At 42.2% G+C, this 22,948-nt stretch overlaps 1 protein-coding gene across 2 annotated transcripts in view; it reads right to left on the bottom strand.

Moving 5' to 3' along the window:
- The window catches only part of BRINP3 (BMP/retinoic acid inducible neural specific 3), a 209,088-nt gene that overhangs the window by 76,531 nt on the left and 109,609 nt on the right, over positions 1–22,948 (bottom strand). The window contains exons 3-4 of one of the 2 annotated variants that reach the window (XM_069022751.1): positions 17,286–17,476; positions 8,141–8,331 (exon numbers count right to left, since the gene is read on the bottom strand). In XM_069022751.1, coding sequence (XP_068878852.1) covers positions 8,141–8,331; positions 17,286–17,476 — 382 coding nt within the window. The remainder of the gene's footprint in view (positions 1–8,140; positions 8,332–17,285; positions 17,477–22,948) is intronic. The other variant, XM_069022752.1, reaches the window with a different exon arrangement.

Here is a 22,948-nt window from a genome sequence, read left to right as displayed (position 1 = left end):
ATGTGAAGGATTCCCACGCAAGGCATAATTTTTCACACTAAATGAACAGATTTATTCATTTATTCGAAGGGGCTGATTGCAGATTGAATCATAAACTATAACAACAAAACATGCAAAAATGTATTATCGGCAAAAATTCTCTGGGAAAAATAAGATGAACACAGAAAACTTTCCACAGCCTTTTCTTATTCGTTAAGATGCCTTCTTCTGATGCAGAGTCTCCATTCATCTGAGATATTCTTCCTAATCTGACCTCTGTGCTCATACAAGCTGTTGATACGTGCTATCTCCTGTTTCTGAGAGCTCAGAGGCAGGGAAATGTTCTGTGAATTTTATAGTCCTTGCTTGACATTCTCTGACCTGCTGACAAGCAGTAGCTGCCAATTAGAGGGTGGAGGACAGGCAGAGTGCTGAAGTTCCCCAACCCATACACAAGCCAGCCAGAATAAAGATCAAACTGAAACCTGCACAAATCTGAGTGCCTCCAAATTCCTGCTGGAATGCTCTGGCTAACTGCACTGTTCAATATGTTCACTGTGGAGCTCTCAATACTAAAACCCTTCTCCATCTTCTGGGTTTGTTTACTTTAGTTTCACTTTTTTAGGGAGAGGGGAAAAAAAAAAAAAAGAGTATGGAACATTTGAGGAACTGTAGTGTGAATTGTTTATAGGTTTTTGACAACTGTGATGGCAAGTGTTGTGTGAGTGCTGTTAAGGTTCCTCGTTTACATATGTATATTTATAGCCTGCTCAGGGTTTGGCAGTCTTCATCTCCCTGTCTGCTTTTTACTCTTCTCTTTTGACTAAACTCATAACTAATAGAAGAGCCCTGCAATTTATTTTGCTCTATCATGTCATGTGTTCTCTCCTTTTCTGTTGTTGTTTTCTGGTGTTTTGGGTTGTTTTTTTTTTTTTTTTCATTAAGTGAAGAACAGTTATCCAAAATATTTCCAAAATGCTTATCCAAGCATCTCTATTACGTGCCATTTTATTGTGTTTAAAAGCATCTCACGCTGTGTTGCCAACCAGTTGTAACTCCTTGCAGTCATTACTCCTCTGCACTCCCTGCTGCAGAGATAACGAGAGTGTGGCTGGTATCAGGGGCTGCTGAGACACATCCCCCTGGGAGTGCCTGGTGCTGCAGCTGCTGTGATGGATCGTGGCAGTGATGCTGCTGAGTGGGCATTGAGAGTGATTCGTGAAATGTTACTGCTTCAACTTCCTGCTCTGGGTTTGGAATCACAGCATCACGGACTGGTCTGGGTGTGAAGGGACCCTAAAGCCCATCCAGTGCCACCCCCTGCCATGGGCAGGGACACCTTCCACTGGCCCAGGTGGCTCCAAGCCCCATCCAACCTGGCCTTGGACACTGCCAGGGATCCAGAGGCAGCCACAGCTTCTCTGGGCACCCTGTGCCAGGGCCTCCCCACCCTCAAAGGGAGGAATTTTTTCCCAATATCCCCTCTAACCCTGCCCTCATTCAGCTTAAAGCCATTTCCACTTCTCCCATCACTACCTCTCCTTCTCAAAAGTTCCTCTCCAGCCTACTTGAAAGCCCCCTTTAGATACTTTAGGATTTCCCCCCCACCCTTTTCTCTCACTCTGAAATACTGAGGGCCAGATTCTCACATGAATGGTGCTGTTTTACACCTGCTCAAGAAGTGACCTGTACATTACCTTTGGAGATTCAGCCCTGGAGATTCAGTTTAATTAAAACTCAACTGTCCAATGAATTAAAGGGTTTTTTAATATCATCCCCTTAAATTCCTCAATAAGATATGGAAATAGATCCCTAACATTTCACTTGGTATATTCTTAAAATTAGTGAACAGTCCACACACAGAAGTCACGAGATACCTTGCTGTACCTATGGTGAATTTAATCCAAAGATCTCCAACAATTTCCACATAAAAGAAGCATGAAACCCCAGGTACTTCATTTTTATAGTGACACAAACACCAATCCCGTGCTGTGCAGTAAAAGATGGTACAGAGACTTCTTAGCTACCTTTGGGTGATGCCCAAAGTCTAACTGCAGGCCCCAGTCCTTCTGGCAAGATAAAATAATGACCCAAATTTAAATTTAAAGTTCCCACCTTGCAAGCTGGGTTTGCGAAGCTCTTAATATTGAGTGAGATTTCTGAAGACACCTGCAGAAGTATTCAATTCTCACAGTAAATTCGGGGGAGAAAAACATTCCAGATCACAATTCCTACGTATTTCCTAACTTTTAACTCCCCCTTGGAGAAATGTCAAGCTTTGGTCTTGTATGAAGGCAGTCTGATCTCCCAAGGTAGTGGAGAACTTGGCATTTCATAATGGTCCTGAGCAATACCTATCCTTGAGAATCTGTTCTGTGGCTTTTCCTTGACATGCTTAAGTCATGTCACCAAACCTACACCACAGGGAAACCCCAAATTTTTCATGAGGATCAATAATTTCTGGTTCTTAATTCTGTAGATTGTTCCAGTTAAATTTACATTTGTATTTCATTTCTTCAATGAGATAAACCTGCTATCACAGGACTTTCCAAAACAGTGCTTCTAGCTGCGATTTTACACTTTAAAGCTGTTGCTGGGCAAATTTTTTTCCCAGTCTTTGGTCCTTTACAAGGTTTCTCAGCTGTGCAGTCTTAAATTCCACCCACAAACTGAATGGATAAAGTGAGGGCAAGAAGGGTTCGAGATCTGGATTTTGAAAGCTTCCCAAAAGTTGGCTGTTTATACAAAACTGTGCAAACTGCTGAGATTTAGAATTTGTCAGAAATCTGACAAAAGCTCAGGGCTTTATGGTATTTCAGCATTTCTGCTTTTGATTACAGCAATTACTTGAATTCACAGAAAAACACATTCAAAAAGGAGGTATGAAAGGAAAAAAAAAAATTGAACCAAGCAAGCTTTTTCAGACAAAACAAGGAAAACCAAAAAAAAAAAAAGTCTGTATTTCAGTCTGAGTCTTGAGTGAGAAACTAATTTCATTACACTTAAGTTTCCTCTCTAACAGCCCACCATGAGTCATTCATGGGTTAATTATAGATAATCAGACATAGTTACCATCACAATAGAGCCCTGTTCTTTGTAATCTAAACTTCGCAGATAAAACAAAATGCTTAAATCTCTCATAGCAAAGGAAAAAAAAAAGTGGTTTGGGGAAAGTAAAAGGCAAATTGCACAATAAAATTTAATTGGAATTACAGGGCACATTCTCAGGGATGTTTATTCTTTCTCACTCAGATGGAATAAATGGGCTGTAAATAGCTGTAAATAGCTGGTGGAAAATTCAATTTATGCATCTGTTCTTCTGTTGCCTCCTGTTCCTTGATTGCACTGTGGCTGTCCCAGAACTGTTTGGACTCTACAATAACACCTCTGCTGTATTCACCTGGCCCAGCTCCCACAAAAGGAGGTGTATTCTGGGATGGAAGGCTGTCTCTCTCCAAGAGACAGCTACGGAGCAGCCTCACTTCATTAATGGCAGTGCTGTAACTGACATAACTGCGTTTATAATTTTGCAGAATGCAGTGAGACTGTTGGGTAATATTTAATTTACCATGCAGCCAAGGTGGTTTTTATGTGTTCTGCACCATTGTTTGGAGTTACTGCAGAAGTTTGTTAGGGACGGTGCTGGAATTACAGCTTGTGGCAAACTGGACTCGTCTGAGAGGAGCAGGACACCGCCTTGGTGGGGGCTCAGAGCATCACTCATTAACGGGGCAAGGGGAAATCTGCTGCCTTTATCTGTATTCTGCTCCCACTGATGCCTTGAAGTGGGCTCTGGGCATCACCCCGGCCAGGCAGGGTTTTGTTAGACCAGAGCAGAGCACGCCCCATCATCCTAATAGGTTGTTAACAAGGAGAACCAAGAGCCATCCGTGCAGCTGAAGAGAGATTTTCCTAGGATAACACCTCCAAAACGAGCATGCCAAGGAAGCGACGTTGGACCTGTAATATTTCAAACACAACAGGCTGGATGTTCATGTAAATGTGATGCAAATGAGACACAGCCCTCAGGCACCTGGTGAGGTTCCAGTGAGGCCCTGGAGGCTCCAAACTGTTGATTTAGCACACGAGCCTTAGCACTCGCTCTGAAATGCGCCTGTTAAAGTCATATTGGAAGAATGTTCATATCAGGGACTTTGAAATAAATTAAATATTGATACAAGCTACGGGCTCTTCCCATGGACGCTTTGATTTCCAGTCAGAAAATGTTGCCACAGAGTGATGTTACCTCTTTTAATGTGGAATAAACAGTGTATTGTCTGCATGATTGACGCAGAGCCCCCATCAGCAGCAGCCTCAATGCTACTTTTAAGGATAATTATGTCTCAGGTAGTAGGAGGAACAAAAAATGACAAGAAAGGACACAGAATTAATGTAGGCATTTGTTTAGAAGATACATTGTGTGTTTATAAAAATTATCCCTTTTTTTTTTTTAGGAGAAAACCTGCAATTTTTTTTTCATAGAGAAAAAAGAGGTGTGAGAGTGATGTAGTCTAACCTGTAAAAGGGATGCTTATCCCGATTAGGAGGAAAAAAGAAGGAACACATATTGGCTTTGTTTGTAGGGGGTTGTGTGATTTTGAGGGAAAGAAACAGTATTTGTAATTTCTCTTCTCAAATAATACTTTAGAGGTGTCCCAGCCATCGAGATAACCATCCCTGAACACTTCAATCAGAAGACATGTGGTGTGCAAGCAGTTGTGCTATTCTTTTCTAACTCCTGCTGCAGTTTCAGATTGCCCACCGTCACAGGAAATGTGACGAACAATAAGTCAAATAGCAAAGCAAATTATTCCTGTTCATTTCCAAGTCCAGGAACTGGAGTGGCAGATTTCATTCATGCCCAGGAGTGCTCTGATGTAACAGCAAGGGTCAGGGCTTTTGATTTGTGTTTTTTAAGTCTTTTCTGTTCCATAAAATATTTCGGTTTGGTTGGTTTATTCAGATGTGCATTCCCAACAGGGTAGTTGTGTTGATCCTAGTAAGAGCATGTGCTATATGAAACATTTTTGATACTCTCAGCTCTCTCTTCCTAAAATATAAACAACTCTGTTAAAATGGTAGAGTCTAGAATACTGCATATGGAAATGCCATCCAAAATTAATAAAAAGGGATAGTATCAAACACTAACTAGGTCCTGAACATGATTTTTTTGTTGTTGTTGCTAACTAGTCAGCAATCAAAAAATGATTACATGTCACTGGGAAAACTTCTAATATTACTTCAGAATTTTAGGGATTTCTCAACCTGCGCCAATACCTTTATCTTGGATTTCTTTGATGCTGGTCAAAAGGGAGTTCTGCCAAGCTGCAAGACCTTTTCTTGGGCTCCTTTGGCAAATCTCTCGTGCAGAGGAAGGCTTTGAGCAAAGCTGCAGTGAGCAAGTCAGACACAGGAGGTGCTGGTGTTGGAAATGATACAACTTTTAAAATTTTTAATTGACTTTGGTCAGGGGGTTGCTCGTCTTTGTCCAGGGGAAAGGAATTAAAGTTTCTTTTCAAAAGACTCTGTTCCCTGGACGAGGCCTGCTGAGCTGAGCATTTTCAGACCAGGAGTAGCACAGAAGATGTAAGATGTAAGAATTGTATAATTTGGGACCAATGAACATCGAGCCAGTGAATTTCTATGAGTTTTTTCTGTATAAGTACATGAAAAATCTAGTAAAGAACCATGTGTGATGGAATGATTTTCTCTGCACAACCCGAGCAACACATGGATGAAATTATTTCTGTTACACATCCTGGCCAGAACATCCTGTCCAGAATAAAACAATGCCTTAATTCTCTAACATTAAAAATTATGCTGGAGAGTTTTTGGATTTTTTCATGCAGTTTTGGTGACACTGGGACTTAAAAAGCTGCTCAGGAGTCTGTGGTGTAAAAAGCACTGGGGTCAGTCCTCCCTACAGCCCCACAGGAGGGGAGGGTCTGATGGTCACCCTGGTCCCCAGGTCCTTCCCGGTGTCACTTCTCCCAAATCAACCCTCATGTTGGGACACAGAGACCTGATTCAGCAGCTGTATGGAAAGGAGTCTATCTCAGATGTCAGTATACATGTTTTAATGAATAATCTTCAAATGTGCTACTTACACCCTGGATCTAAAACTTTACCTGATGGCTTTCCAATTTAAAAACAGCAGTCTTTCAAAAAACCTGTGCTTATAGAACAAAAAAAAAAAGTCTTCCTTGGCTCTTTTTGTGCTCCTGCTTTTCAACAGAAACAGGTTTTTTGTTCAATTAAGTGTTCTGACAGTAGAAATTTGTCATGCAAATGTTCCAGGCCTCTCAATGGAAACGGTGGAAGAAGCCAGGGTTTCATTTATCAGCACTGGTGCATCTGATGTGAGAACCATTTCCTGGAGGCTCCTGCCGCCAATTAACCAAATCAAATTTGCTGGTGGACTAACACTTGGTTTGCATCCACCTCAGCAGCAGGCTGGAGAGAAATCTTTCATTTGTAGTGTTTGTAGAAATCTTTGGACATGCAGAAGATTCATTCTGTAAACTCTGGGTGAGCAGGGTTGAATTTTGCACTGTAACACAAATTTTCTTAAAAATATTTCAGCGACTAGAAGGGGCAGATTTCTTTCAGGCAGTGTTTTGTCTCTGCATTTCTATGTTCTGTCACTTGAGTTACCACTGGTTGCAGTCATCAATTATCTTCCCACAGAAGGAATTTTTGCGTGTGGAAGGAGCCTGGTTTTAAAGGTTGCTGTACATCTGCGTGATAAACAGTCAGGTTGTGAAGGTAAGTCAGATCAGAGGAGTGGGTGACTCCATGGTCTGCAGCAAGAATCATGGAATTGATTGAGCCATCAAGGTTGAAAGGATCTCCAAGAACACCAGCCTTCAAACCACTCTGTCAACTAGCCCACATCTCATCCACTTCTCAAACACCTCCAAGGATGGGGACTCCACCACTGCCCTGGAGAGCCCCTTCATAGGTGAAGAAAGTTTTCCTCAAATCCCTTGTGAACCTACCCTGGAACGACCTGAGCTGTCCATCACCAGCTGCCTGGTAGAAGAATCCAATCCCACCTCGCCAGAACCTCCCAATCCAGTCCTTCCTCTAAGACCGGGTGATGAGATGGGCAGCATCAACCAAACCCTGGGTTTGTTCGGCTGCACTCTCAGCCATGCTGCCTGAAGAGCCAAACACCATCTGGTCACCAGCAGGTGACCAGCCCTGAGCTGGGCTGAGCTGCCACGCCCCCATTCCAGGATGGATGGGACTGTGGGAATGTCCTCCACAGACCAGCAGCCAAACTCATGCTGTGGAGCCACAAATTCTGGTTGGATCCTTCTCCCAGTAAAGGCACTTTCAAGGACATAAATTTATATTTATTTGAGTAACAGCTAAGGCAGGTAGGAATTGCATCTGGTTTCAGGTGTCTTTAGTGAAGATCTCGGTTACCAGTGGAAAGATCCAATCAGCAGAAAGGATCCTAAATCACATCTTGCATTAAGAGCTTCATAATTACTGCACATTTAACTACAAGTTCCAATTTTATTTGCCCTTCAGTGCTGGAAATGAACTGGGAGAGGATATTTCAAATGACTAACATAAGACTAGAGATCTCCTCAGTAGGACAGCAGTTGCTTTATGTCCTACCTGGGGCACTGATCTTGGCCAAGCATCCATCAGTGCTAGGAGTGACCTGCAGCAGTCAGCACAGAGGGTGCTTTGACTGACAAACTGTGCTGAAGCTAGTTCTTAACAGAAAATAATGCATCTCCATAAAACTGCAGAGCCAAGAGTGACAAACTGTTCCAAAAGCCATTAAAAAAAAAAAAAAAAAAAAAAAAAAAGAAGAAAAAGAAAGAAGTGTGAGAAATATAAATCTGTCTATAAATGAAGTTACTGATCACACATGTACATGAGGTTGTCTCAATGACCAAACACTTCTATAAACCCTTCTGTATCAGTCAAATTATGTATCATTCTTCACTAATACCTCTGGTACATCTATAGGCCCTCTTCCACTCTAGCATCTTCGTTATAAATTGAATGCTTTGACTCGGGTGAAAAAAGAGAACAAAACCGATTATTTTGCCAACAATTACTGATCAAACCACATTTCCCCTGAGGAGCAGCTGGTGAGGCTGGCACCTCCCCTGGAGGCGTGTCCCGGAGCTCTGCCTACCTTGATGGCGGTCGAGGCGATCTGGATGTGGTGCAGCCGCCGCAGGGTGCTGTCCCTGTCGATGAAGTAGGAGGCTGCCAGCTGGTGCAGGGTCTCCAGCGTCACCGCGGAGCTGTTGGTGCTGGGGTCGCTTCCTTCCGACCTCTTGCTCAGCTTCCGTTTGTCCACAAAAATTGTGAGTGACTCCTCTCCTGAGCAGGGAGACAGAACCCCAGCAGGCGTCAGCAATGTCCAGCAGCACAGAGAGATTTTGTAGACATTCAACTTGAAGCACATACAGAATAATATGCTTATTTCCAAGGTCACTTAGTACATTCCCTCTGTAGTGTTCAAGGTTAGCACGAAAGGAAATGAAACCAGTGTAATACTTGAGATGTTCATTTGTTTCCTTCTCTTACAACACCTATCACAACCGATTTCAGAAGAAAAGTACCTATTTCCACCTTGTTATGAGCAACCATGTGCTTTCCAATCAATTCAGCAGTGCCTGGAATCCGACAGAACCGTTGCCATAAACCAAATTCCTGCAACTGAAAAGTGTGGGGGTTTCAGAAAGTTGGTGTTTTTCCAAAAGAAAATAGAATTTTCTGGCATCTTACGTCATGGATTTCTCACTTCCTTATAGAGACGTGGATAAATACTGTTGGATCCAGAAATTTTAGTTTCCGTAAGATTATTGAAAACCAAGAACCTGACTTGCTTAACTGAGGGAGTTCTTAGGACCATTTCCAGAACAGACCTACAGATACCGTAAATTTTCCATGTTTATTGTCTAGTTCATGGATATATTTTCCTGTGTTTCAGGCTAAGTAAAAATTCATTCATTTGATGAAGTGTTTAGGAAAAACCCTTTACATCACAAAACAAATTGGAAAAGTAATTTCTGGACCCAGTACTTTCTTCTGTGAAATTTATGTCCAAAATAACTACAAAAGCACTTACTCTCTGAGCCTGTGTTTGGTAACCTGCACTCTTCAGCATTTAGCTCAACAATTGATTAATAATGTCACTATACCTGGATTTTAGGTGCTGAACAACTCCACTGAGTGCCTTTTCCTAGTTGCTGGAAAAGAAGTTACCCTGCTAAAGGTCTGACTTGCCACTTGTGCTACTTTCACTGCTCACCCATCTGCTGCAGTGGCACTGTGCCCATGCAGAGGATGGGATGCCAACTTCACATGGGTTTACGTGCCAAAAAGTAATAGCTGTAGAAGGATAAAACAAAGGATGGAAAGATGACATCATCTTTAAAGGGAGCTAATTTTGGTGGTGAGCAATGCTAGGCGAGGAACGTGTGCCTCCGTGCAGGGGATCACATCTGTGGGCAAATTTTGACTCGCAAAATTTGTCTTTGGTTAACATGAGTACTCTTTTTTCACCAATGTATGTTATGTGTTTCCCAATCTCTCAGAAATTCAGAGGGCAGTCAAGCCCCTCAGACCTTACAGAGGCAAAACTGGCATTACACAGGAGCTTTATTATCTAATTAGACCTGCAGGGCTTGTCCAGTACGTTCCTTTTGTCCTGGAAGGGACAGGTGGCTGCTCCAGCTGGAGCTTAACTCAATTTCCACCACTACATTCACACTTCTCCTCCTACAGTTTCCTAACGGGTCATTATTTTGTGCATGAAGTCATCAGTGCAGCTATTAATTGCCTGAAGCTCCAAAGAACCGGGAATTAACACAGCCTCCATGAGTACCAGGATTTCCCCACCCATTTATTTCATCTTTCTGCTGTAATAAGTAGACCGAGGTTCACAACTGCCGTGAGGAGGGAACTGGGAAAGCACAGCAAGCTCTAATGGCCTGTCCTCTGAGAGAAATCTGCCATCAGAACCCGCTCTAGGTTCCAGCTTTGCTGGAATTCAACCGTGCCCGTGCAATAAAACCTGACCTGCCATGTGACTCCAGCCAGGATGAAAGAGGTTTCCGGGATGAAAAGCAATGGAGTGGGCTGAGGTTTGTGCCAGGGGCCGTGGGCTTTGTGCAGCTGTTTGTGGAGCTGCAAAGACATGGTTTAGAAGAGATGTTGGGAAGAAATTCCTCCCTGTGAGGAGCCACAGGGTGCCCAGAGAAGCTGTGGCTGCCCTTGGGTCCCTGGAAGCGTCCAAGGCCAGGTTGGATGGGGCTTGGAGCAACCCAGTCCAAGGATTGGCCTTCCAGCCCAGACCATTCCACGGTTCTGTGGTATCAGAGAAGACAACATCAGAAGTCAGAGGGTGAATATTGTGCCAGTGACCAGTCCAGGCTGCACAAATTAGGTGCAAAATTTCTCTAGGAGCTTTCTCTCCATGCTTTCCCCTTTTCCAGACATCTCAGCTAGTTTATTTAGATTAAAGTGGCTTTTGCAAGGTCAACCACCTTTTCACTGAAAAGATAATGAATTGTAAGGGCAAAGAAAACAAGGACTTAAAGCTGCAGGAAATCTCTGGAAAAGATTTTTTTTAATTTTTTTTGAAGTTGTTTGTGTTTCATTATCACGGAATCATAAATTCATAGACTGGTTTGGGTAGGAAGGGACCTTAAAGATCATCCAGTTCTATCCATGCCGTGGGCAGGGACACCTTCCACTCTCCCAGGGTTCTCCAAACCCCATCCAGCCTGGCCTTGGACACTGCCAGGGATCCAGGGGCAGCCACAGCTTCTCTGGGCACCCTGTGCCAGGGCCTCCCCACCCTCACAGGGAGCTGAGGGCGATGTTGAGATCTTCCTGACATCTGAGCTATGTTTCTTCTCTTTTAATTCAAAATCCTTCTTCCTCATCCTATCACTATCTGCCCATGTAAAAAGTCACTCTTCCTCTTTTTTATGAGTCCCCTTAAGTTCTGGAATTTCCAGGTCTCCCTGGAGCCTTCTCTTCTCCAGGCTGAACAACCCCAGCTCTCCCATCCTGGCTCTGTAGGAAACCTTCTCCAGCCTGTGGAGCACCCACAGCACCCTGTTCTCATGTCAACAATTTGATTGATTTGTATCAGTCATTAGTAGAGATGGTGGGGCTCCTTCTACTTCAGAAGAATTCTGCTAAGTTTTATTATTAAAACAGAGTTTGTTGAATTTTGTTCACATTAAAAAAAAAAAAAAATCTCAGGCATTTTCCCATTCCCTGCTCTCCAGGAACAGACAGCAGAACTGCAATAAAACCTCCCATTTCAAAAACAAACAAACAAACAAACAAACCTTGAAAAAGGACAGGGCTGCACGTTGTGCTGTTTTACTTTGATGAGAACATCTCAGGAAAAGAACCTTGCACTGAGATTTTCATCTGTCAGAGCTGACTGAGCTCTTGCTGGACAAAGTGGATTCCCACATACACTGGGGCTTAGGCACCCATGTCCCTGCAGGATTTTGGCACCCAGAACTCCACGGTTTGGGAAGTAACGCCACTGAACCTGATTTGGGGAAGACAACCTGAGTTTTAAGTTCATCTGGAGGAAATAAAACCCATGCCAGAAGAGACTTTTTTGTCACACTGAAAACACGGGCAAATCTTGTTTTTCACTGGTTGCTGTCTGCCACCATAAACAGGCTAAGAAGACATCCAGGCATCAGCTGAAAGCAAGTGTGATTTAGAAAACTATTCAAGGTTATGAATTTTAAGAACTGAAAAGAAGTAATGACAGAGAACACTTAGGAAACATGATTATTCAGCACCGAGTCCTCCCAGCTGTGCTTTTCACAAGCTCTGAAAGCAGCATTCGCTCTCTTTCCCCAAAACTCAAGAGACAGTCAGCTTCAGTTTCTCAGGTTTAAAGGAAATAGCATGAAAACACTCAGTTCTGCTCACAAAACAATGCCTCATAGCCTAATGAGTGGCTCAAGAAACCAGCAGGGTCACTCCAGGGATGTTTTATTGCCATGTGGAGGCTGTCACTGACAGAGTCACTGCAGGGGCAGGGGACTGACCTTCACACCGTTCACACCCTTCATTGGCCTTGGCACAATGTCCCCACCAGCCCTGGAATATGCAAGTTTATAACTTAACCTCAATTTTTAATTCTTCCTCGGTTTATAGGAACATATTGTCCATGATTTATAAGTTAAACTAGCTCCTGAGTTAAGAAACACATGCTGTTTTTTTAAAAAAAATATTAAATAAAATAGGTATATGGAAACTTACCCAGACATACAACCCTGTGTCTGTGGCCATTTAGATGTAACTAGACTCCTAAGTAACAGTTGGTAAGTGGCATTCAGAAATTAGAAATTAATTTTCTGATTTCTAATTAGAAATTAATTTTTGTGTTCATCTTAAGAACATATTCAGGAATTATTTAAATTAAAAATTAACATCTCCATCAACATGGTGGGATTGGAATAATGCTGTGACAACTGTAACTGAATATAACCATCTATTGAAGGAGCAAATATATTTTGTTATACATAACAATACATATTCATATGATTTAAATAGTTGGTGCTATTTTCTGCCTCAGTTATTGGGGGATTGTTTGCCTGTACCCACATCTTTGGAATAACGAAGGGATTATAGGCCTTGGTGTTACATATTGTCATCTGTAGACTGGGAAGTGCTAGGAAAAGGCAGTGGTCCAAGCAGTTCTCATCCCTGCACATCAGAAAGAGAGGAAACAGGAATAAAAGGACAGCACTCAAAGGCAGCTACAGTGGAACATAACCCACAGACACCTACTCAGAGCTCTCTCTTCATACACATAAATGTATCTTTTACAGGCCTGAAGGTCTTTGGCCTGTGAACTCCTCAAAGGTTTCTGATTAAATAGAATACCTCAGCCACCACCTAAATAACTACACCTAAATAAATCCACCAGCTACTACTGGCTAGTGGAAAATCTATTCCTGTCTGGATCACCAAAGGTACCATTAGGGTTTTATCAGGTCATTTTCCCAAACTTAAGCAGATGCTGATGGAAATGCACAGGCTCAAAAACTATATAAATTAATGTCAGGCCAGATGTGGTATCATTTCCATGGTTCAAGTGAATAACAGTGTGTGTTAATTCTATACACACCATCTGTTTAAGGATTTAATTTTTTTTTCATTAAGTAGACAGGAGAGGAAAGAAAGTTAATATATTTAGTGGGTTTTTTCCCTCCCCTTAGCTTCCATAATCTTAAATGCTGGGGAATTTACATACCCGGGGGGCGGGGGTGTGACTGATGCAAACTTTCCAAGTTTCTTTCTCTCATCAGTCATTTGAGACTGTCCTCTCCTCTCCCTTATTTGCCAGTAGTTTGTATCCTACCTTGAGGGAGCGTTACGGAAAGGAAAGGTCGTACCCGCAGTTAGTGTAAGCGCTAATAAATCCTCCGGAATTCATCGAGATTCGATGTTTTACACCACCCGACAATTTCCCCCCATCCCTGCAGGCAGAAGGATGCGCAGCTCCAGGGAAATGTTAATGAGGGACAGCAAAGCTGGCACTCGTGGAACAGGCGAGGTGTAACCATCACATTTGCAGGGCTGTAACCAGCGGAGAGAGGCTGGGCTCAAGCTGGTCTGCTCACACCTGCTAAGACTGCCTGTTTTAAAGACAAAACTACTGCGGATACTAAAAAGTTAGAAGCAGAGGAATTTTCCAGCTTCTGCAGCATCCTGTGAAGTTTCCCTTTCTCATGCAAGCTAGCTGAGAAACAGTTGGAGGTTTTTGTAAGCCAAGACTTTATCTCACAGCTGCAAACTTGTTTTCAAGTATTGTCATGGTGCATGGAAGAAACTATTTTGAATGGGTGTTGTAGAGCCTCCACTAATCACTCTAGGAGGTGGTTGATCAAGGGACCCATAATATCATGCCACTCTTGCGAACCAAGTTATATAAACGGATTTATAATTAATTAAATGGGGCCATTTTATTCCTGAACTTGGACTTGTGTCGTTTTCTCGCCGTTCTCGGTACAAGAGCGACATCCTACCTCTTTTCCTTCCGATTCACACAGCCTTCAACAACATCAAGGGCAACTTCCTGACCCAGAGAGCTGAACGGATTGATGGTCTGTTAATGAACACCTTGAGCAGTCAAAATAACTCTACCTGGATCATCTCGGATGACCACGTAGCCAGTTGCCTAACGGGGTTCTCCTCCCACGAGAAGCTTTGGCATTGTCCTGCAAATCGGTTTATTCGGAGCAGTTACCCTGTTTCCAGGTTCAAGGAGGACTTGCTTGCAAAGGCCGCTATCTCCATCTTGCAAAGCACCCAAATCAGCCTCACTTCACCCAAATGCCTGGAACAAGAGCCATCATCTCCTTGCGGTGTGCTAATTACCCTCCTCACCAACTGCATTGCTTTGCTAAATGGCCTTTTCTGTAGCAACAGCATTAAAGTGAACGTCTTTAAGGCGGGAGTGATTGGGGTTTGTGCTCTTGCACTTATCCCACAGTGGTACCCCAGGCTTCCCAGCACCCTCCGGCTCTGAAGCTCGCTGCTGCGCGCTGGTTTTTGCAAGCCATTAAAGTGGAGCTCCAGCAAACCGGACCATCGCTGCATGACACTGCATGCAGGCAAAAGGGAAAAGCATAAATGCGAAACAAAAGGAGGCAAAGTAACACTGGCTGCTCGATCTGCTGGGTCACACGGGGTCCTTCAATCATGCAGCTTGGAGCTGCTCATTATGGACTTTGGGCTTGTGTCACAAGGAGATAAAATTTCCATAAGAAATAAAAGCAGTGAGAAATGTCACTTTCCACATTATCTTGTGGCAGCAAGAAATATAGAACTTTTTTTCCCCGGGCTCTCATTTCTGAATGCCCTTGAGGAGTGTATTTCTGTGTTTGTGAATAAAGACTGGGGAATGTATCACAAACAACCATGTGCAAGAGTTCCCTTTATGTTCAAAAAGGGATCTTTATGGAAACCAAATGGTCACAGAGGCACACAAATCTTATCACAGCATCGTTCATTTGCCAAGTTTTCCTTTCTGTCCATGAATACAGATGATTGGGGATTCATTAAATAAAAGTACTGTGCACACTCCGTTTGGTCTTGTGCTTTTAACGAGCTGCATAAGTGACAAGCTTTCACAATAAAACAACTTGTAATTAAAGGGAAAGTACTAATAGATTATTAAAATAATAAAAAAAAATCTAATTACATGTTAATAAAGTGTGGACAAGCATCTGTGGGAATCCCCATTCAATCCAGCCCGAAAATGAGAGCTAACACATCCAGGAAAGTATGGGTTTATTAGCTACCTCATCAAAGCTTTCTTAGAAATTACTAATTCCCTGTAATTATTGTAATTGAAGCAATTTTCCAAAGTAGTCAGCACCCATCCAGTGATAATGGAAGGCAGCAGGTGTGCCTTAAATCACGCCTAAAAATTGAGATTAGGGACCTAAATCAAACCCCAAGTTAATATAAAAACTCCCTTTGACTTTGTTAAGCAGTGACAGAGCCCAGAAGTCAACACTGTCTCCCTCTGAGTGGAAATTTGGGCAAGGCTGTGGCAGCTACTTCATTTTAGAGCCTTTGAGAGGTGAGAAAAGGGTACCTTGCCTCAGCTTCCCTGCAGCAAATCCTGAGGCTTTGGGGAGAATATTGAATGTCTAAGCTAGGATTTTCAAATGTCTTCATGGGAAATGCCATCAAGTTCTAGTTTTCCTCAGGTCCAGACTTGTTGAAAGGTGTCAGCTCCGTGGCTCTTTTGTGATCAGTGTGATACTGCTGCTTGGAATGTGAAGATCAGCTGTGGCCATGTTCTCCTAGAGCTGTTAGATCCAATTTCACCTCGACAATGGGTTTCATCACATGGCTGAGGAGGTGCTGCTACTTACATTAGTTAATAATTAGCACTATAATATATAATATAATTATATTAGTTAATAATTAGGTAGCAATGCTGAAAAATAATTTTTACCATTGGATAATCCTTGCAGTAGGATACACGCTGCAGCCAGAGCTTTAATTATTATGCTTTATATTTTAAGAAACATTTTCTTTCTCTTCAGCATTTGGTTTTTCTATTCAAATGTGCCAAGTGTTCTGCACTCAAGAAATCAGACATGTATAAATAGTGTATATTTGCATGCAAAAATGTTCAAAGTGATTAAAAGAAATTCAGGGGGGTTTTGTTACAAATTGCTGCTCCACACACGTAAATCGTTCTTAAAATTCTAATGGTAATGCTGTAGAGGTACTAGTTCCCAAAATAATGATAGAAATTAGCTCTTTATTTCTTAAAATAACTTCAGCAAGATAGAAATTCCTCTTGTTTCTAGGATGGTCTCCTTCAAAAGGAAGCCTCTGTGAGCCATTTGGGTTGTTACAGACCTCAGCTATCAGCCAAGAGAGACTAGGAAGGCTCTCATTTCCTTTACAAATGGATAGGATTCAGTTATGAAATGTATTAAGGAGAACCATTCCTCAGGTGAATAAAGGATTTCGACAAGCCTGTCCTGCTGGAAGGACACTCAATCACCAGAATTATCTTTAATATTATCACCCACGATGGGATAGAGCTGCATTTCTAAAATGTCAGTTCATTTTGTAATGCCTGGATGGGTAATCACAGGTACTAATTATCTCTCATTCGGAACAATTTATGCTCTCCTTTGAACATTAGGCCTCTTCACTGGATTTCTTCAATCCATCTGGTGACTGGATCCCAATTATCCATGGGGCTACCCTTTCCAGATTAGTCTGTGGGGACTGAAAGATGCAGATTCCATTAAGTTAATGGGAATCACATGGCAAAGCCCCATCATCCCATTTTGAAAATGCAGTCCCACTGGTTAAGTGAAGACTAATTCTAAAAAGGGCAGAGTGACAATATGGGGGTTTTCCAATGGACAAAGTAGTTTAAAAGTCTCATGAATTAAAAGATTTGTTGGAAATACTTGCTACTGGTTTTCTGGCTCCGTTTCTGTGGGACTGCAACAGACCCAGGTACTTCTGCAACCTGGTATTATGTAAATCGTTACACAAAGTAAATGTCACTCTCTTTAATGACCTCAGTGCAGAGAAAGATCCTTGGGGATCTCTTTTTGGGCATAAAAAATGTATACAGAGCACCAACAAAGAGAAGAAGGAGTCACAAGACTTGTGGACAAAACCTGATCCACAGAAAGAGTTGCCCATCCCAGCGGTTTGGAGGAGGATCAGCTCTACAGAGAAACAGTTGTGACCAGCACTTTTAGCTCGTCCCCAATATTTCCAAGAATCCACCCTACCTCCCAGGGTAGCTGAGAGCAGGAAATGTGTCCCATATTTCTTGATCAGGTTTTCTGTGATCTGTTGAAGGGTCGGGCGCCGTCCCAGCAGTCTTATGTTACGGAAGAATTCCGGGGCGAGCGGCAGTGGGGAGCCGAGGAAATTTCTTCTTTCCACAGCGAGATTGTTTACTTTCCAGCGGCCAAACTCTCTGCAAAAACAAAGCAGTTCTCATTCAGAAATGTGTCATTCAGACAAATGTCCTTCATTTGCAAACGACTCTGCTCTGCTGAGTAGCTGGGGGCGACTGGCTGGGAATTACAAGAGGCCTTGACAGTGATACTCCGTCATGTGTTATAGACAGGGCAAGCAACGAGCGTTATTTATTAGGAGTGGAGACAGTGCTCCATAATAAAATAATTGTTGGGGAAGAAATAAATAAAAACTAAGCCGCTTAGCTTGCTGCTGCTTCTGTTGGTTTCTTGTGTCCTCTGACGTGAATATTGCACGAAAACAGCCAGGTTTGGTAGAAACCGAAACGAAAGCAACGATTTCCCCAAATCTGGACCAGAGGCAACAAGTATTTTTGTTAGAACGAGGTGAATTTTAAAATCGTAACAAGAAAGAGTCCATGTTCTTTGCCTTTTGATGTTAAGTCACTTAGGTACAGAACTGGATAAATTGAATAACTTGGAGAAACACTGTCCCACCACATTTGACCTTAGTGATAATTCCAGTTTTCTATACTTTTGGCCTCCGTTTTGAGGAAATACACAGCCAGAAAGACTGATTCCTAAAAAGTGATGACTTTTCAATTGTAGGAGGGATATAAGTTGAATTCAAAGGCTTGTCCCCTTCCCCTCCCCAAAATAAATCAATGACAGCAGGGGAAACAAACAAGCTCATTGCACAGCAATAAACACATCTTTTATTCATTTGCTTGCCAATTAAGATACCAGATAGAGCTATTAGTGAGAAGGACTCATTGTCCTCAAAATCTAGACAAGCCAGACAGCCTTGGCACTAGAGTGGCTTTTCCCAGATACAGCAATAGCTGTTTTGGTTACAGACTCTGGGAATTAAGGGCAATCAATCTGAGGACTCTGCTTCAGCACCACTTTGTTGAGTCTTGTGCAGCCACATCAGTCAGGATTCCTCTTAGACAAGGCTGTAGGGAAGCAAAGAGCTCAGCGAGCTCGCAGGATCCTGCTGAAGGTCCCAGGTAAACAGAGAGCGACGTCCACGCACAAAATTAACACAGAAGCAGAAATCGAAGCTGCAGCACAAAAAGAGTATTTGGGGGATGTCCGAAACAAAGCGTTGCCAGAGGCTGAATGGCCAGGGCTGTGGAACACGTACTCAACACAAGGATTCTTGTAATACTTTTAAGTCCATGGTTATTGGTAGAACCCAGATAAACACATTTTTGTACAGCCCTTCTGCTTTCCAGCATCCTCCTCCTTCTCTCCCGGATCCAAACTGCCTTTCCTCTCAGACAGGTGCCATTTCTTTATCAAAAACAAATGTGAAGAATGATGGTAGGAAGAGATTTCTGTAACTTAACTGAAATTTAATGCAATTTACCAGTCAAAGGCGTGAAGTTAAACCTATTCCCATAATTTTTAAAGACTCTACACATCACCAGTGTGCCTAAATTACTATTTGGGAATTGCTTTCTTATAGTTTTTCCAACTTAGTTGTCAGGTTTTAAAGTTTTCTCTCACAGCTTTCCTCTCCTTTCAGGGAACTCTAAAACCAATAACTTCTATTTGCAGCTTTTATGGAACTACTGTATATGAGTAGAGAGAAATAAAAAAAATTACACATTAATAGTTTTTGCCTGTAAAGTGAAAAAATCTTTGTTGTGTATCTTGATCACACCAATGCAGACACTAAAAACAGTGAATTACCCTGCACTGTAAATGTAATGTTCGAGTGAAAAACAAACCAACCACCAAAAAAAAAAATCTATTACAAAAAAGCTTCCCATTTTTGGTGTTTAAATTCTCTGCTTTCAAATTTTTCATTTGAATACATCAGAAAATATTGGCTAGCTGTAGTTCCTGAACAGACCAGGAAGACAGACTTGCTTTGACACCAAGAAAATATTACAAGTTTTGTGATGTAAAATATTCATTTTATACCTTGAGGAAACCTTTTGTTCTAAGCTTGCCAGCTGAGCTGAGGTTCAAACACAATATCAACAGAAAAGATACAATTCTTATAAAAGACAGTTTGCTGCCACCCTTGATCTGATTTTCATTGTCAGTATTTAAGGACAGAGAAGACCACGCTAATCCCCTCAAGCTGCCCCCTTTTTGGCACCGTCAGAGGAATCTCACCAAATGCCTCTTGCTGCCCATGTCACATTTTGGGATTGAGAAGAAACTGTCCCCCGAGGAAAACATCTCATCTTGACTTAAATTCTGAGGATTTCTCAGAAATCCCCAACAATCTGTTGTGGTGTTTAACCACAGAGAGTGCATTTTATTTTCCGTTTGAACATTGCCAATTCCAGTTCCCAATTTTTTGAGCTCTTAATGCATGCTGGGCAACTGAAAAAAAATTCTGAATATTAGACACATTCTGTGCAAGTAATTACAGCTCTTGTTTGAATCCCCTCTCAACCTTGGGTTGAGCCCATTGCCTTCCTTGGTGCCTCTCTGTGCACAGTGGGCTCAGATATTATGCCTTGCAGCCCTGCTCCACAAGCAGCAAATCCTTTCTTGGAAGAGTTGAATTGGAAACAATGGCCTCATCCATAACAAATTCAGAAGAATTTCCAAATTGAGGTTCCCTCTGACCTACTACAAATCCTTTATTTGCTGAATCCAGGGACTGGGTTATTCTGGCACTAAGAGAAACTTGCTTGGTTTAAACAAATTTGAGTTCCTTGCACAGTTTTTGCCACAGAAGGATTTTTTTTTTTGCTGCATGTTGAGAGAGGAAATAAGCAAATGCTTTTGTAAAAGTTTTGTCATTCTTTTTCAGTTCAGAACGTATCAATGGAAACATTTATTAGTGCAGCAAGTAATCAGCCTTTGAAATTCACTGCTGAGGAGTCTGGGAGAGTAGAATATGGAAGACTGAACCCTTTTAAAAAGATGACAGTTTTGTAATTCTGCCACAGACTGAGCTGAAGCTTTTAAGAGATTTTAGAAAACAGCTTTTCTCTTTTGCTGAGGTCTTTCTTAAGTGAAGTATTTTGGCTTATGGAGAGATGAAGACCTAAACCCACTGGGATGGACAAGAAGAAGGTTCATCTCTGAAGATAAAATAGGGATGAAGGACACTAAAAGTGTCTGCCTGTCTGCAGGAGCAGGGATACCTGGCTTTGGACAAGCGAGAAGTGATGAGCAGCTTCCAGAGCTGAGGAAATATTTCAGACTTCAGAAGGAACTGGATTTACAAGAGTAAAGTGTAGGAGCAGGGTAAAACTGGGATGGAGTTCAGAGTGAGAGGTTGTGGTGCATTATTTCTAACATGTTGAGAGAGGAGGTTTTCACAAATGCTTTCTGGATCATTAGTAGCTCCTAAAATTAGAGGTGATTTCTCTTTTAGCGATGTCACCCTAAGGAAAAATCACATCCTTATCTTCCTTTTATATGACACATAAAAATGTCTACATACCTATCCATACAATTTCCTTTTTTAATCTTAATTTCTCTTTGCAAGCAATGCAAGTCCTATTTGCTTTTCCCCTCTCTCATCACCCCTTTGTTTACCTGTTTGTCTTGCAGTGTGTCTAACAGAAATTTTCCAGCCCAAATCATTTTGTTTTGTGCCCAGTGTGCATTATTCCCCTTTGGACATCATGCTCCTGCTCAGGGCCAAAGGCAGACCAGGAGGCCTAATGGAGTTTCTGATCTTACTCTGAGCAGAGAAAACACTGCTCTCCAAAGTCACCGAGTCCCATTCATCAGGAGAACACCTCCCGTGGAATAGCACGGCATCAATGCTGGCTGCTGGTCAAGAAAACCAATTTTCCACTGAGAACAAACACTGGAGTTATGAGAAGCTTTTTCTTTCCTGCTCCTCCTCTCCTTCTGCTGTGTGAGAGCCAAGGCCAGCAGCTCCCATGGTGTTCTCGGGGAGGGAATAGCAGGAGGCACCCCCTGTGCTGCCCATCTAATTCCAGCCCAAACAATATGCTGCTCACTGGATGGAGTTCTTTAGTGCTCCAGGCAAAGCCTGTTGTGGAGAAGGATGATGGCTCAGAGTTCCCAGGCTTGTGCAAGAGAGAGGAAATCAGTCAGCCTGGCTCCTAGGATGAAGCCTATAATGGAATCATGTTATTATCATAAGTAGTGCCAGAGGCCATGGGCAACATTCTCTCCATCTTCCCATCTATCAGAGCTGTGGATTTGCATGTGCTGCCACAAAGCTGACCCTTGGATGCTTGGCTGCCGTGGCCATGGGAGCCCTGGAGCCCAGCAGTGCTAATCCTGGCCAGGTGGACCACAGCCTGTCTCCTGCCAGTAGTTCTGCTGGGAATGCTAGGTTGAAGAATGACCAGCCAGAGAGTCAGTGTGGGATGGAAAGAAGCACAGTTTAAAATACAGTTGTCATTTCAACACTATTTCTTCTATTAATGACATTGAGAGGGATGTTTAATCTCAGGAAACCATTAGTGTTCTGACAGGAAAGACCTGTTAGTAAAGTTATCTTACAAGTTTTGGACAAATTTTTCTCTTCAAAGAAGCTTAAATTGCAAGTGGATCTGAAAGGAATCCTAGAGCAGAGGCCAACAAGGGCTGTCAATGTCTCTGTTGAGTTTCAAGCCATAGCTTTTTTCCCAAATGTGTACATTAATTATACACTTGCTTCTATCCCTGTATTCATTTCAATACATTTTAAGTCCTATGGCATGGGGAGCTACAGGGAAAGCTCTCTATAAAACATCTAGATGGAAATTTTTAAAACACCATTGTACTCTAAAATGGCAGTGTGAGGAGATTTGAACTGGGAATATAATCTCTTCCACTGCAGTCACTGAATCAGCCATAAACAGATTTACTGTGAGTTTGATGGATTCTTCCTAACTACAAAAGTCTCTCCTAAGGTCAACTACACGCAAAACAGAGCCCAGGCAAAATTAACAATGTTAGGCCTCATTTTAAGTAATTTATTGTGTTTTATAAATCAACATTATTGCTGGTAAGCATAACTGTTACTGAATATTATTGTGGCATAATGTGGAGAACACTCTTGGAAATACAACTCTTCATATAATTTCTAACACAAAAGAACTCTTCTGTGTTCCTTTTTCTTAATGTCTTCTAAATGAGACACCTTCACTCTTGGAGGGTGAGGGCGTGACTGCTTTGAATGGGCTGGAATGCCAGTGTGGGCTGGAATGGGCTGGAATGCCAGCCTGAATCCAATGTATTCCCAGCCTGAATCCAATGTATTCCCATGCAGCTGCAAGTTCTGCTGTTGGCAGGACAGCTCATTGAGAGAATAGATGGTGTTTTTCTCCTCCTACCTTCTTCAAAAGCCTGAGTATTTCTAATGCCTGAGGCCATGGCTTTAATAAGGCCAAGATGAGATGATAGTAGTTTCATTTTATATTAAACTTCTACCTACAAGCAGTTCCAAAACAGGAAGTACAGAAAATATTTGCTAGAGAAAAAAAAATTACTTTTAAAGAGAGGATTCACCCAGATGTGGACAGATCTAGAAT

This window comes from Aphelocoma coerulescens, chromosome 8 (assembly GCF_041296385.1).
Source record: "Aphelocoma coerulescens isolate FSJ_1873_10779 chromosome 8, UR_Acoe_1.0, whole genome shotgun sequence".
NCBI lineage: Eukaryota > Metazoa > Chordata > Aves > Passeriformes > Corvidae > Aphelocoma > Aphelocoma coerulescens.
This window is presented reverse-complemented; position numbering and strand designations above follow the sequence as displayed.